General features: G+C 40.5%; 1 protein-coding gene across 1 annotated transcript in view; it reads left to right on the plus strand.

Annotated features, from left to right (window-relative positions):
* Nucleotides 1-13079, plus strand: part of PCSK5 (proprotein convertase subtilisin/kexin type 5) — a 503247-nt gene that overhangs the window by 214828 nt on the left and 275340 nt on the right. Inside the window, exon 8 of the mRNA XM_052644706.1 lies at nucleotides 1567-1779. Within this exon, the coding sequence (XP_052500666.1) occupies nucleotides 1567-1779 (213 nt within the window). The remainder of the gene's footprint in view (nucleotides 1-1566; nucleotides 1780-13079) is intronic.

Here is a 13079-nt window from a genome sequence, read left to right on the forward strand (position 1 = left end):
TGATAGATTTGGCCTAAGTTCCTCCAGCATGCCTTATAGATTCGATATGGTAAAATTTCTGAAGGATTCCGCTATAACTGTTCCGAGAGATCTTCAATTTGGCTTATTTTTCTCTTTTCTCTGGAAGATCTCATCTTGTATAGAAAAATAGTCAATACATCTATGTTCTTTGCTTCTTCTCCTTACTTATGTTATGACCCTAGGAAAGTCTTTAAGTTTATGCCAAGTTTTGTAAGAAAAACCAGAAACTTCTTGGATCTGGTTGAAGAAGATATCCACAAGCAAATATGTTAGGAAATTACAAGTCATGCCACCCTTTTAGGGCTTTGCCACGAGTGGTCACTCACCTAAAGACTCTTCAAAATTCTGCAAAAAGGAAACCTGTTTAATTTGCTTAATTCAGTTTCCCAAAGATATCTGATCTTGAAATTCTCATATTTCTGGTAGCATCTATTAACATCCCTCATAATTAATGTCCCTGCCATACATAGAGGAGATAACTCTAGACTGAAATTCTGCCCTTTATTGACAGTGTGATCTCAGAGTAAATACATTACATTACTTTTGGACACCTCACATTACTCATATATCAAATGAGGTACATAATAGCACCTACTTCATGTGGATGTAGATTTATAAGAATATCATATGACTATAAAATGTGACTAATAATATGCCACCTCTGAGGTCTGGCTGTCTGGGTTCAAATTTTGTCCTACCATTTACTGGCTTGTGACCTTAACATTATTTCTGTATCTCAACTCTTTATCTCGATGAGGGGGACAAACTTTGTACCATTCTCACAGTCACTGGAGGAATTCAGTCCAATTCATGTAAAATATTTAGAATGGTGCTTGGCCCACTGTAGGTATCTAGCAAATGTTAGCCCTTATTATTGTCATTGTTGGTGCTCTTATTACTTCTATGACTATCTCAGGTAAAGGGATTATTTTTGTTTCTTTGTTTAATCGGGATATAGTTGACATTAGTTTCAAGTATTCAACACTAATGATTCAATATTTGTATATAATTGTGAAGTGATCACCACAGTGAATCTGGTTGACATCCATCACCATACATAGTTGCAGTATTTTTCTTTGTGATAAGAAATTTTAAGATCTACTTTCTTAGCAACTTTCAAATGTACAATATAATAGTGTTAACTATAGTCATCAGACTGTACATTGCATTTGGATTATTTCATTAAAAGCAACCCCTCTAACCTCAGAAAGCAGCTCAGAGCCATCATATTATTAACAGAGGTTCATGTGCTGTGCTCAGTCATTTCAGTCATGTCCAACAGTTTGCGGCCTATGGACTGTAGCCAGCCGGGCTCTTCTGTCCATGGGATTCTCCAGGCAAAAATACTGGAGTGCCCACCCAGGGGATCTTCCCTACCCAGGAATTGAACCCATATCTCTGGGGTCGCCTATATTGCAGGCAGGTTCTTTATCCACTGAGCCACCTGGGAAGTATTATACCCCTCCTGCAAATGCTTACTTCTGCTGTGTTGATATTGATCTTGTCTTCATTCGGAATCTGTGACCTATTTCTGTTTGTGCGCAGGGGCGGAGAGGCCTCGGCTCAGTTTTTGTCTGGGCGTCAGGAAATGGTGGAAGGAGCAAAGACCACTGCTCCTGTGACGGCTACACCAACAGCATCTATACTATCTCCATCAGCAGCACAGCTGAAAGTGGAAAGAAGCCTTGGTACCTGGAAGAGTGTTCATCCACACTGGCCACAACCTACAGCAGTGGAGAGTCCTATGATAAGAAAATAGTATGTACCATTTGCTTCTCTGGCATGATTAGTTTATTTATCTTGAAACACAGAGGGAGAATGCATACATTTATATGCACAAGTAATATATGGAAATAGAAAGTTAAATTAGCTAATCGCTTCCCTGGTGGCTCAGATGGTAAAGAGTCTGCCTGCAGAGCAGGAGACCCAGGTTCAATCCCTGGGTAAGGAAGACCCCCTGGAGAAGGAAATGGCAACCCACTCCAGTATTCTTGCCTAGAAAATCCCATGGATGGAGGAGCCTGGCAGGCTATAGTACACGGGGTCGCAAAGAGTCAGCTGTGACTGAGCGACTTTACTTTCCCTTTCTTTCAACACAAGTATTTGTAAATGTAACCATTCTGTTACCAAGTCATTAAAAAAGCCTTTCTGGGTCATTTACATTCCAGCATTGAATGTGGCCTTAGACAGGATTAGGCCTCAGTTTTCTCAAAGACAAATGAGTGGACCACATTCACCCTGTGAGTTAGTGGTAGAAAAGAGACTGGATGGAATTCTCAGCCCCGTTCCCTATTACTCTGTCCCCATACTGTCTTTGAATTTCAGTTTCAGATCTTTGGTTTCAAAGTAGGTACAACGAATTCAGTGTGACCTAAACCTCTGTCAAAAGTGTTTCTCAAACACCAGCACAAAGTTTGCCTGAACAAAAAACACAGTGCTCTTGTGTGATCTGCTTACCAAGATGCCCTCCTTATTATGCAGATGGTAAAATGGTTAAGAGTTCATGTTTGCAGAACCAGCCTGCTTAGGTTGCATTCACTGTTGAACCGTTTGCTAGCTGGTATCTTTGGGCAAATTACTTAATTTTTCTGTCTCAACATCCTTAACTGTCAAATGGGGACATTTAATAATATGTAGTTCACAAGATTTATTTCAGCGATTATGGGGAAGTAGATAAAAAGTGCTTTGTACATTGATCCATTGGTGCTCAAGAAAGATCTGACTTTTGGGATGCCCCCACTCAGTGCAGCCGACTCTGAATTTCAGACACCTTTGCACTTCTTTTCCCAATCATGATTTTGCAAAATGTCTCAGGATTTGTCTTTTAAAGTGAAGCTGAGCTGCTATGTCTGAATCTTTTTAGCATTTAGCCAACACCCTGCTTTTAGATCCCAGGATTCATATAGGTTTGGGTCACTCTGCGATGCTCCCTCTGCCTTTATACAGTGCTGGAAATAGAGGTGATAAGGTACTATGTCCTCATGTAATTCTTCATCCATATCCATTTGGTTCCTCTTGATTCCTGATTATTATAGGCTTCATATTTGATTTCTCAGCTACCTTCTCCTATCCTCTTATTTTATTTATTTGTTTGGTTGAGTTGGGTCTTACTTGCGGCATGAAGGGTCTTCATTGCATCATACAGGATCTTTCCTTGTGGCACATGGACTCTCTAGTTGTGGCACACAGGCTTAGTTTCCCCGTGGCATATGGGATCTCAGTTCCCCAGTCAGGGATCAAGCCCACGTCCCCTACATTGCAAGGTGGATTCTTAACCACGGGACAACCAGGGGAGTCCCCTTTTACTATCTGCTTTAGTTACATTTTCAGATTGATTTAAATAAAAGCCGCCTACCAATATGGATATAATACCTTCTTTCTCTAATACCTTCATAACAATTGGATTAAACATATTCATATAAATTTCCCTGAAAGTACTTCCATCATTCATCAGTAAACATATTCCACAATACAAAGTAAAATATGAAAGGAGAAAATACAGAGATGACAAGTTTTGAAGTATCATGACTTTTTTCATGGGAAATGATGCTCTATGATATTTTACCTTCATAATGGAAATGCTTTCATCTAGGAATGTTTCTTTGGCTTCCAAATTTGCTTATCTCTCAGAACTCATTGGAGAAGGCAATGGCACCCCACTCCAGTACTCTTGCCTGGAAAATCCCATGGACGGAGGAGCCTGGTAAGCTGCAGTCCACGGGGTCACTAAGAGTCAGACACGACTGAGCAACTTCCCTTTCACTTTTCACTTTCATGCATTGGAGAAGGCAATGGCAACCCACTCCAGTGTTCTTGCCTGGAGAATCCCAGGGACGGGGGAGCCTGGTGGGCTTCCGTCTATGGGGTTGCAGAGTCAGACACGACTGAAGCGACTTAGCAGCAGCAGCAGCAGCACTCATAGTCAAGGCCCACTAATACTGAGTGACATCTATCAGTTCTGCATCGTGGAAATCCTGATGAAACTCTCTGGAATAAGAATTGTCTTCTCAAACTTCTAGAGTCTGAATGCATCTTAAGGTATCTTACCGTTGCCTCAAAGTTAACATGCCTATCTAGTGCTATTATTTCCTGCGGGACGGTTGTGAGAAAGGTGTTTTTAATACCTTTATTCCATAAATACCTTCCTTAAGAGAAGCTTATAGTCCAGTGGGCAAAATATCCAGGAAGAAGGAAGGGTTGCCTGGGTCCAGGTGGAAGAGCACAGTGTAGATAGAGGGACCTTGGAATCACTCCCCAGAGATTTACTGCTTACACTTGACCTCCTAGGGCCTTTCATCCCTATCTCCTGTGATTGTGTTGCAGCTGCTATGGGTCCCATTGACTGGGTGGCCATTTAGGATTCTCCTACGGATGGACAAATCAATCATTCTGTGATGAAAGATAGGGCTTAAGAGAAAAAATGGACACTGTGAAATAACGTCGATATCCTAGATTCGGGTCATATTTCACTTTTCCCTAGTTGCTGCTACTGATATCAAAACCTTTACTGACTTACTCAATGTATAAATTTATCTATGTAACTTCTACTTGGCTCCACCTTTTGTTTAACCTCTCCCATTCTCATGGCAGCCATTTGTTAGTAATTCTTCTGTAGCCAATTCTCAGAATTTCTTATTTTGCCTGAATCTCCAAATTACTCTTCATTGGACAGGAGTGCTGTAGCTGTTTCAAATTATAATTTCTAGCTGCAGACAGACCACTCAGTGCCTAAGTAACTTCTGGAATCTTGGTTCCCTTATCTGTAAAATGGAGGTAAAGCCAGTACCAACGTCATGCATGTTCATGAAGATAACAAGATACTGAGCATGAGATATTTGCACAGCTCCTACAGCAGCGAGCCACCTAGTAAGTGGCTGGTATCCTTGTTCCCTAAGTCAGTGTAGCTTTCTGCATCATGGGAGCTTAGGCCAGTCATTTTTCCAGATGTTGTTAATGGAGGTGCTTCATTTTTCCAATCTGTAGAACCATGATCTGCTCCATCCACCCCATAAAGAAAGGCGCTTTGAAGGTGAACATGTTGACTAACAGTTTGAACATGAGTTGGCAGCAGCATCAGCCTTCTATGGTCCAGCTGCCCCTTTCCCTTCTAGATGTCAGAATGACAGATAATCCAGCTCTGCACTTGGGACCTGTTCTCCACCAGGCTTTGAACAAGCTGCCTATGGTCCCTCAGAGATGCCTGCATCCTGCTAGTGGCATCTGTGATTGAGTGTTACAGGAACAGTGTCTCCCTTTGTTCTGGAGCTCCCCTCCCCAGGCCGTCCATTTCCTTTTGTAATTTGTACCTTCTCAAGAAGAGCACAGTTGTCATTCTTCATTCATAGAGCACCTTTGTGAGTTGAACTGAGGCAGACACTGAGGATCCAGGAGAGAGGAAGGGTCTCACTGCTTCTGGGAAAGCACTTTTGTTAAATAAATTTTACTTGTCTTTTTAATGGTGTTCAAGCAGGAAAACCTTGCCCTGAGTTTCAGAATGTAGCCCAGTCTCTATCCCGTTTTCCTGCCATCACTATCGATACCGTTGTGGACCTTAGTATTCCACTCATGCTTTAATAGATTGAGATCAGTGTTGGCCTTGAACCTTATTACAGCAAACGAACCATCCAAAATATCAAGATTACTCTGATAAGAAGCTTCCCTATAAGCGAAATAGAAATCAGTGGAAATGACTGGCTATTATGAAATAATATGTTTTTCTTAATAACACCATATCCATTTTATTCCATGCTGGGCATGTAGTACTTTTATAATTATATTGAAATATTGTAAATGTAACATTTTGCCCTTCTAATGTATACCTGGCAGTATGCTGTGCACATTCAATGTACCATCTCTTTGTATCCTCAAAACCCTATGCAGGAAATCAGATATTGTACCCATTTTACTGATGAGGAAAGTAAAGATTAAGAGAAACACAGCTAGTAAGTAGTAGAGTCTGAAATCCAACCAAATTTGGGTTGAACCCCCCAGCCCACCTTGTGACCAATGTGCTCTCATGTCCAGTCCAAGGACGTCCAGCATGGGGCTCTATGAAAGAATGGCATTGTTCTTGCCTGTTTGAGGTTCTGTTCACAGTGATCAAAAAAATGAAAGTTTGTGGAATATATAGGCATCCATTGTTTTTCACTACTTGGCCCACTATTTTTTCTAATATGAAAGTAATCTTAATTTTTAAATTTAGTACATTTACTTTCATTTATATTCTTGGCAACAGTATATTCAACTTTTATACACTGTGAATACAATGAACAATTTGTTTCATAGTCCTTTATATCAGCGTGGTCCAGTAGAACTTTCTGCTATAATGGAAAGGTTCTCCATTTGTGCTGCCAAACTGGTAGTCACTAGACATATGTAGTTATTGTGAAATGTGGCCAGTCCAATGAAGGAACTTTAATTTTAATTTGTTAAGTTTTAACTGATTTAAAATTAAATATCCACATGGGACTAGTGGTAATTACATCAAGCAGCGTATTTTTATTTTTATGGCTCACTAATTTTGAATTTCATGCCTTTGACCTCTTCTTAACTGCCTCAGACAATCAGTCCTCTTGCAGAACACCTAAGCCCTTTGCCAGTCTGCGTGGCTAATTCCTATGGCCTGGCATTGAGCTCCCCAAAGTTACTATGCCTTTTGTGTGATTTCAAACCGGAACCCTCACCCTCTCATGTGAGACATGACATCTGGCAGGAATACTGTTTCCCCAGAAAGCACTTCTTTTATGCCTCTTCTCAAAGTTTTCTTCAGGAGGACTGTTCCTCCTCACCATCCCTTGAAGGAATGGTGTGACCCTCCCCTACACTCTACTCTTTTATCCTGTTCAATTTTCTTTCCAGTGTCCTTAGAGCTACTTAATGTGATGTTACACATTTGCTTATTGACTATACATTTTCCATACCAGACTGGAAACCACTTGAGGTTGAAGACTTTATTTTGTACCTTCCCAGAACCTGAGCTCCATAAATGTTTGGGCATAACTGACTCTCAGACACTGGAAAAGATAGAAGCATCACAGGGGGTTCATATTGTGACAGGAGACAGGTGGGTGTTCTCTCTCTTTCAGAGAATCTCCTTCTACTGGTAGAAAGGTTGGTGAAAGGCAAAGGGTATTTGACGATATATTTCACATAGGAAATTGCCTGCAGGAATCTTGCTACATAAAACTGTACATCCAACCATTCTTAGTGTCAAGGAGCGTTAAAGGTCCTGTCTTTATATAACCCTTCACTCCCTCCTGAATTTCTCCCAAGTTCTTTGTTAGAGATAAAGCTTTCCTCTTCCCCCAGTCATTCCATCATTAAATTATCTGCTTCTTTTGGAACTAGTTCAGCCTTTTACCTTTTTTTTTTTCTCTAGTAATTTGTCTCAGTGTTTGGAATATGGAGGCCATTGTAGTCCTCCTCAGAGGGGTTTTGTGAGCCAAGGTTTAGAGAATGTATGCTCTGCTCAGCCCTCTTCTGATGTCATTTTATTCATTTGTGTTCATGTCAAACTTGCTGCCTGGGGTATCTCAGGGTTGGCCTGAAAGACCAATTCCACGTGGAAGAATTATCTTATTGCTTTTAATATTCCTAAGCAACTACACATTTCCTTTTTGCAGAAAGTACCCTCTCTCACTACCCAATTCATTATTCAGAAGCAGTCATTACTATCATCTTTCTGTTTCTCCTTTTGATTTGGGAAATGTCATGATTTTTCATGAGTCAAAGCTAGCAAATCCAGATGTGTTTAGTTTGTATGGATATTTGATCCATGTTCTCTCAAGAATGTTAAATAGAAGGAGGGAAAAATTTACTCCTGAAAAGTTCTAATGTTGATTGTGGCCTGAGGGAGAATGGAGATGCCCACCTGCTGACAGGGAGGGAGCCCAGGGGTGGTTCCCCTGAGATTGCCAGTGATGGTCTGAAACTGCCACCTTTGCTCTGATCGGTGACTACACTCCATAGCTCAACTTTTTATTTTGCTGCCATTTCAGGATTTAATACTTCACCCCTTACTAGCTCTTTAGTGACTGCATGTCCTTGGGCTCATGAGTCTTTCTGAGCCTCCATTTCCTTAGTTAATAAATAGTGTATTTCCCTTGTAGAATTCTTGAGGGATCAAAGGTAATTTTGCATACACCGATGTGTGCATACACCTACACACCTGTTGTTCACTGCCCTCTCTCTCTGCACTTGCTGCACTTGCCGTGTTAGTCACTTTCAAAGCAGGGCATTTAGTGTCAGCAGTGCATCTAGTAAGAGGAAGGGTTCTGCTGTAGCCCCGGAACTGTGTATACACACATACACACATGATTTTTGTAGGCTGCTTAGAAGTTTATATGAGTCTTATTTAGAAACCGATAAAAAAAAATAACCTTGAAGTCTCTCCTAACAAGTGGGAGAGTTTAAAATATAGAAGAAAATGAGCGTAAAGTAGCTTGACACTAGTAATTCAACATAGCCAATACTGCACCTTTGCTCTGTACTCAGCACTGAGCTGAACATTAGAGAGATCCAAAAAATAAAAATAAAAAAGATATAAGATGGCATCCTTCTTTAGTAATAGCAATCTCACATATATAAGCAAAACCTTACGTTTGCACTCTACAGTTACAGATTCTCATTGCAGCATGGGAGTGGAATTTTGTGTGGCCTTGTCAGTCATGAATGAATTCTACACCGGTCTTTGTGACTTCAGTGAACACAGAAAGCTTTTAGTTGGTCTTCAGTTCCTTTTTATTTTGCTGGCTTAATAAGTCAGCATCTCCTCTTTTATTCATTAGCATATTTAAGATTTTGTTTCTGTCCTCGGAGCACATTTCTAATCTAAATCCAAATCAACACCAGAAATAAATTCAACCTAACAGAATCATTTCATGTTTTAAAAATATCTCTTCAGCTGTTCTTTTAACAGATATGAGACAATATGGCACCTTCAAAATAAAACAGATCACAGGGTCTCAGGGAGATAGAAACTCTTAACTGTAGGGTTGCTATAAAGAATTGTCATTTATGGCCCGACTCAATCTGAACTGAGATTCCCTGGAGAATTACATCAACAAGCTAGAATAAAAGATCCAATCAGCCCAAGTAATGAAATGTGAAATATTAGGAAATAAGAGCTTAGGATGAGAAAAAGGGATGGTTCTTCTCAGAGGGAGCCTGACTCGACCTGAACAATACCCATCCCTTTTCACCAGATCAGGACGACATCCCTAACTTTGCAGACTCCAGAAGCCATCTGCTACCCATCCTGGGACAGGCTGAAAATCTAATTTGCTGATCAAGACAGCTTTGATCTGGCATGGGGCCCAGTGTCATCTCCTGTTTCCTTCACTCTGATGGACAGAAATGATATTTTCTTGAGCAATATGAGAAGTTCTGTGGAGAAAAATCCTGTTTCTGATTTGGGTAGTGAATTTAGGGAATTTGGAGCATGCAAGATGCGCCAGCGGGACCAAAACCAAATTCTGAGACACTCTCTGAAATGGAATCGAAACTTAAAGTGCTTTGTTGTTCTGTTTTCACATATCACATCTCTGAACTCCCAGCCCCATGATGTGGGCTGACCCTTGAATGCAGCTCCTCCTTTAAATTACACTGTCAGAACTTGTATGTTCTGCATTGTGATTAATGGGGTTACCCCATGTGGTTCCAGTTTGGGGAACATCGTTTTTCTTCGAGATTGCTTCTTGGTGGTCTTTGCCTTTTCCATCTAAAGATGGACATAAAAATATCCTGATACTGTGGCTTCTCTTAATGATGAAAACCCTGCCTTAGATCGTTTTGGTAATTTACACCTAAATATCTCCACCACTGACAGTAATTTCCTCTTGAAATGACCCAGCTGGAATTTTCACTTAAAGCAGGATGAGAAGGGAGTGAGGATGTTTTTGTTTCTTTTTTCTTCATTCCTTTTAACCTCCCTTCTTTCCATCACCATCCTGTTCTAATCCCTTAACACTGCTACTCACTGCTCAAGTTTCATTTAGTGAAATTGATTGGGAGAAAAATATAAAAGCACAACAATGATGTTGTTGAATTCTACAAACCTATATTAATAGCATTTAACAGTAAATTGGTGTTTATATATAAAGGTACTGGGTAGCTTTTCATTTACTTACATATCATGTGTGTCTATGCCTGCTGACTCTATTTGGATGGGGCATATGGCAAATCCAACATTATAAAATTTTTATTGTTCACGTTTGAGATTGGCTGGAGGTGGTTAGTTTTTAGATTCAAAAACACTACATACACACACTTGGAGTGTTTATTCTGGATTTGTTTCTGTGCATTGAAAGCGGTGCATTCTGATGCAGCTGAAGAATAAGCAAAGTGAGCCAAGTGGGAAAACATCATGAAAAATCTTGAATTCAGGCACAAGTCATTGAAAAAAAATAGAACTTGGCAAAGGAATGTGGCCATGAGGGTGAGGTAAAATGAGAAGAATGCAGGCAAGGCCATCTCTCAACAGCAGTGTATCTAGAGACCTGGAGAAAGGCTGCGTCTGTGGTGTTTATGCATTGACTTAGGGACCAGGCCTTTGGAAAATAAGGCTGCAGATTCACCCATATATTCGCATGAAATAGAAATCACTTTTTGATAGTCCATCAGTCCCACTTCTGGGTATATATCCAAAAGAATTGAAAACAGGATCTGGAAGAGACATTTACAAACCCATGTTTATTGCAGCATTATTCACAATAAGCAAGAGCTGGAAGCAACACATCCATTCATCTGTCATTTGCCCATTGACAGATAAACCAATAAAGAAAATATACTATATAACACAATGGATTAATACAGTGGAATATTATGCAGCCTAAAAAGAAGGAAATCCTGCCATTGTCTACAATACGGATGAGCCTTGAGGACATTATTCTAAGTGAAATAAGCCAGTCACACACACTCACACAAAAAATGCTGGGTAATTCCACTGACATGAGGTACCTAGAGCAGTGACAGGCATAGAAGCAGACAGTAGAGTGGTGGTTGCCAGGGAGAGGGGGTGGGGAGTTGTTCAATGGGTAGAAGTTCAGTCCTGCAAGATGAAAATATCATAGGGCTCTAGAGTTGCACAACAGTGTGCATGTAATTAACAATACTGCACTATACATTGTTAAAAATTATTAAAAGAGTAAATCTGTGTGTTTTTTTACCCACACCCCCCACAAAAAGAAATACCTTTTTAAGTCAACAACTGAATATCTCAGAAGTTTCTTTTTTAATTTTAAAAAAATTTATTATTGGCGTATCATAGCTTTAAGGGCTTCCAGGTGGTTCAGTGGTAAAGAATCCTCCTGACAATGCAGGAGACGTGGGTTTGATCCCTGGGTTAGTAAGATCCCCTGGAAAAGAAAATGGCAACCCACTCCAGTACTCTTTCCTAGAAAATCTCATAGACAGAGGAGCCTGAAGGGCTATAGTCCATGGGATCTCAAGTAAGTCAGATGTAACTTGGAACTAAACAAATAACAACATAGTTGCTTTATAATGTTGGGTTGGTTTTTGCTGTACAGCAAAGTGAATCAGCTGTAAGTTACATATAACTCCTCCCTCTTCAGCCTCTCTCCCACCCTACCCCCAAACCACCCTCCTAGGTCATCACAGCACTGGACTGAGCTTCCTGTGCTATGCAGCAACTTTCCACTAGCTGTCTATTTTACATGTTCGTGTATATATTTTAATGCTTCTCTCCCAGTTCATCCCACCCTCCTCTCCCTACATCATGTCCCAGTATCCCTTCTCTACATCACATCTCTTTTCTTGCTCTGCAAACAGGTTCATCTGTACCATGTTGCTAGATTTCATGTCTATACTTTCAGTTCAGTTGCTCAGTCGTGTCTGACTCTTTGTGACCCAGTGGACTGCAGCACACCAGGCTTCCCTGTCCATCACCAACTCCTGGAGCTTGCTCAAACTCATGTCCATCGAGTCGGTGATGCCATCCAACCATCTCATCCTTTGTCGTCCCCTTCTCCTCCCGCCTTCAATCTTTCCCAGCATCAGGGTCTTTTTAAACAAGTCAGTTCTTTGCAACAGGTGGCCAAAGTATTGGAGTTTCAGCTTCAGCATCTGTCCTTCCAATGAGTATTCAGGATTGATTTCCTTTAGGACTGACTGGTTGTATTACCTTGCAGTCCAAGAGACTCTCAAGAGTCTTCTCCACACCACAGTCCAAAAGCATCAATTCTTCAGTGCTCAGCTTTCTTTATAGTCCAACTCTCACGTCCATATATTATGCATTATGCATAATGTATACAGTATTTTTAATGTGTATGCATTTTTATTTTTAATGTGTATGTATTTTTTTCTCTTTTTGACTTACTTCACTGTGTATGACAGACTTTTTAGGTCCATCCACATCACTACAAATGACCCGATTTCATTCATTTTTGTGACTAAGTAATATTCCATTGCATACATATACCACATCTTCTTTACCCATTCACCTGTCAATGAACATTTAGGTTCTTCTGTGTCCCGGCTATTGTAAATAGCTCTGCAGTGAACATTGGTGTACATGTGTCTCTTTGAATTGTGACTTTTTCAGGGTAAATGCCAAGTAGTGGAATTGCTGACTCATATGGTAGTTCTAGTTTTAGATTTTTAAGGAACCTTCATACTGTCCTCATAGTAGCAGCATCAATTTACCTTCCCACCAACAGTGCAAGAGGGTTTCTTAATGGAGAAACAGGTAGGGCTCTCTTTACCCAGCTATCTCTTGAATATCTACAATGTGGAGGCTCCATGGATGGCTGGCTAATCAAATCTGTGAATCTAGAAACAACTCCCCCTGCGTGCCAAACACACTGTTGGGCTCTTGCCCAGCAATCAGTTAGTCCAAAGAAGAGTATAAGACTCTTCTCTCCTCTACTGCCACCATATCTATGTGGTTATCTATATTTTTGTTCTTTCTCCTACTTCTTTTGTATCAGCACCTCTCTAGGATGGCTAAGCTGGTAACATTGTGTGCGTGCATAAGTCACTTCAGTCATGTCCAACTCTGCAACTCTATGGACTGTAGCCCTCCAGGCTTCTCTGTCCATGGA

The sequence above is a fragment of the Budorcas taxicolor genome, chromosome 8 (genome assembly GCF_023091745.1).
Source record: "Budorcas taxicolor isolate Tak-1 chromosome 8, Takin1.1, whole genome shotgun sequence".
Lineage (NCBI taxonomy): Eukaryota > Metazoa > Chordata > Mammalia > Artiodactyla > Bovidae > Budorcas > Budorcas taxicolor.